Raw genomic sequence first — 2,841 nt, 5'->3', positions numbered from 1 at the left:
ATCAACTTCAAATATAATTAGAATGAATATTTGGTAAAATAATAAAAGTTTATTGACTTTAATATGTTTGTTATACAATAATAATTATATTATTTATTCTTTGTCATATATTATATTATAATATATATATTAAAATAGAGAATTAAAACTTAAGGACATCCCCCATTTCTTCTTTAAACATTAAAAATAAACATAACATATCATCAAAACATTCATATTTTGCTAATTTGTTTATGAATATTAAAATGTCTTTAATATATAATATATTAAATATACAACCATATGTTTTATATGTAAAAATAATTTGTAGTTTACCACACTATTTACCTTAATTATTTGATAATCTTATTTAATCAAACCAACCTTATTTGGATATCAATTACAGTAAAAAGTGTTTATTTGTGGGTTTTTAAACAGAGAAAAAACGTAAATTTGTGGGTTTACCATGGAATTGTCAAGTAAATTCTATTCACCATTTTTTCCATAAAAAAACAGAGTTATAGAAAATATAGTAGTTTTTTTAATTATAATAATACTATAATTTTTATTTAAGTGTACCTAAATTCAAGGTTCGAGAGCAAAATAATTATTTGTGGGTTTTGTATTTGATTGGTCCATTGACCCACAAATATAAAAACCCACAAAAAGACACTTTTCACTGTAATTGTTTATAATTTGTCTATTATTGTTCACATGAATAAAAATTTAATTAATTAATTTCCATTCATGTGATAATTTAATTTAAACATAATAAAAAAATTACTTTATTTTAAAAGACATTATTTTTCAAGTAAATATATTAGATACAAAATTAATACAATGCCTCAAAATTTGTAAAGTTAATTAATAAGAATGAACCATATAATAATAAGAATAAGACAAAACGAAAAAATGATGAACAAATAAATATAATAATTATTTACTCATCATCAATTCTTTGATAGCCAATTACTCAATTACTCAATCCATAAACAAAATCTTATGAGTATTTACGTTATTCTAACATAAAATAATACTATTTTATATTAGTAAATTAAACTAATAATATAGTACATTGATAGAAATATATTTCATAAATCAAATGAAGATGTCAATTAGTTTTTGTGGCAACAGCAACACTTCCCTTCTTCACAGGAACTTGCTTTAGTCTCACACTTGCAAGCACATGGGAGTCCTCTCTTCACAGCACAACACTGTTCTCCTTCTTCGCATTTGCATGTGCATGGGTCACATGTGCACTTCTCTCCACACTTGCAGTAGCCAAGTTCACATTCACACTTCTCGCACTTGCAGTCTTTTCCACATTTGCAGTAGCACTTGCATTGGCAATGAGTAGCAGACATCTTCAGATGGTCTTTCTTGTATATTCCTTGTTTATATACCCACAATCTTTCTCGCTCGTTCTGACAAAGAAAATAGACACTTTCACTTTATCAAGTGAATTACTATATGGTATTGTTATGAAACTATTATTGTACTATATTTGCGTTTTGGAATTTTTGAAAAACACTTTTTGTGATTTGTTTGGATGAATGAAGAAACATTGGCGGTATTATTTCTTTAAATCGCGGGATATTTGTTTACTATTTCATAGCAGTACTAAAAGAATGTTTAAGAACTATTGGTTATACTATATTATAATATGATGATACTATACTTTAAACTAGTGTTGTGTGAATATGGTCCAATCGGACCATATTTTTAAAAAAAGTTTTATCGGAAAGTGAAGAAAAATTACTTTAGACATAGTTTATTTATTTTTTAGTTTGTATTCCATATTTTGTGAAACAAGTGATAATTAGAAACCTTTAAAAATTTGATTCTAGGCAAAGTGAGACAAAACCCATCCACCAGTTAATTAATAGTAAAAAAAACTAATATATTATCTAGTAACCCAACTAGTTTACAATGATATATTCAACTATTTTTAAATTTAGAGTTAATTTAATTTTTTTTCTAGTATCAATTAATTTAAAAAAAATTACAAATAAATATAATAAATACTGGTATAATTATAATAACAGTTATTACTATATATTAAACTATAATTTATTAATATAGACTAGTAAAACGGGTGTAAAATAGAAAAGGACCGAATAATACAAAAAACACTCATAAATTGAAAGGGGCGAAGGCGGCTTGGATTTTCGACCATATTTCGATGAGATGTGGGTATTGTTTTAAAGCTTCAGTATATATTCTTCCTATACAACTGACGTTCTTCAAACAATTTTGTGGCTTTAAACAAATCAAGACCCCGAGCAACCGAAGGACATTAAATCGAATGAATTCGTTAGGAATAGTTAAGACGTGTGGGAGAGTCTCTTCACTGGTTAATAAAGCTAAGTAGTCGACGACTATTTCCGGGTCCAAAGCTCCGATAGTTGTCATTATCATAACGACATTCTTTTGTAAGACTCTATTCATTACTTCTACAGATCATTTCTAATGACACAACAAACGCCGGTTTAATCAACACGTTTTTTGTCACGACGGCAATCACCGCTTTGACGACCCTTCCAAACAAGAAAGCGACTTCCCGCTGCAAATTTGAGATCAACAGATTTAAGTCCCAAATAGCGTAACAGACTCCTTCATGTAATCCATTCTCTACTATACTTACCATCTTCTCTGTTAAGAGTGCTAAAGCTTGCGGATTAATTGAATGGATGTCACTATCAAAGATATGCCCTATTAACATCAATGAAGATACTTGAATCCGCCGCTCCTTCCGACTCACTCCCCAACATAACACTTCAGAGATCCCACACTGCACTAATACTCGATATCCATGTAACTGGCCTATCACATCTACTAACTGAATACAACTCGATACAGCTT

General features: G+C 28.4%; 1 protein-coding gene across 1 annotated transcript; it reads right to left on the bottom strand.

Annotated features, from left to right (window-relative positions):
* Positions 1-2,112: 2,112 nt before the first annotated feature.
* Positions 2,113-2,839, bottom strand: EIN_308310 (hypothetical protein; the record flags this gene model as incomplete). The annotated part of the gene is made up of 2 exons (XM_004186053.1): positions 2,113-2,419; positions 2,463-2,839. Coding segments are annotated over 2 exons (684 nt in total), but the record flags the coding sequence as incomplete, so codon positions are not given.
* Between the last annotated feature and the right edge of the window lie 2 nt (positions 2,840-2,841).

Source organism: Entamoeba invadens (assembly GCF_000330505.1).
Source record: "Entamoeba invadens IP1 unplaced genomic scaffold scaff_1105074724509, whole genome shotgun sequence".
NCBI lineage: Eukaryota > Evosea > Mastigamoebida > Endamoebidae > Entamoeba > Entamoeba invadens.
This window is presented reverse-complemented; position numbering and strand designations above follow the sequence as displayed.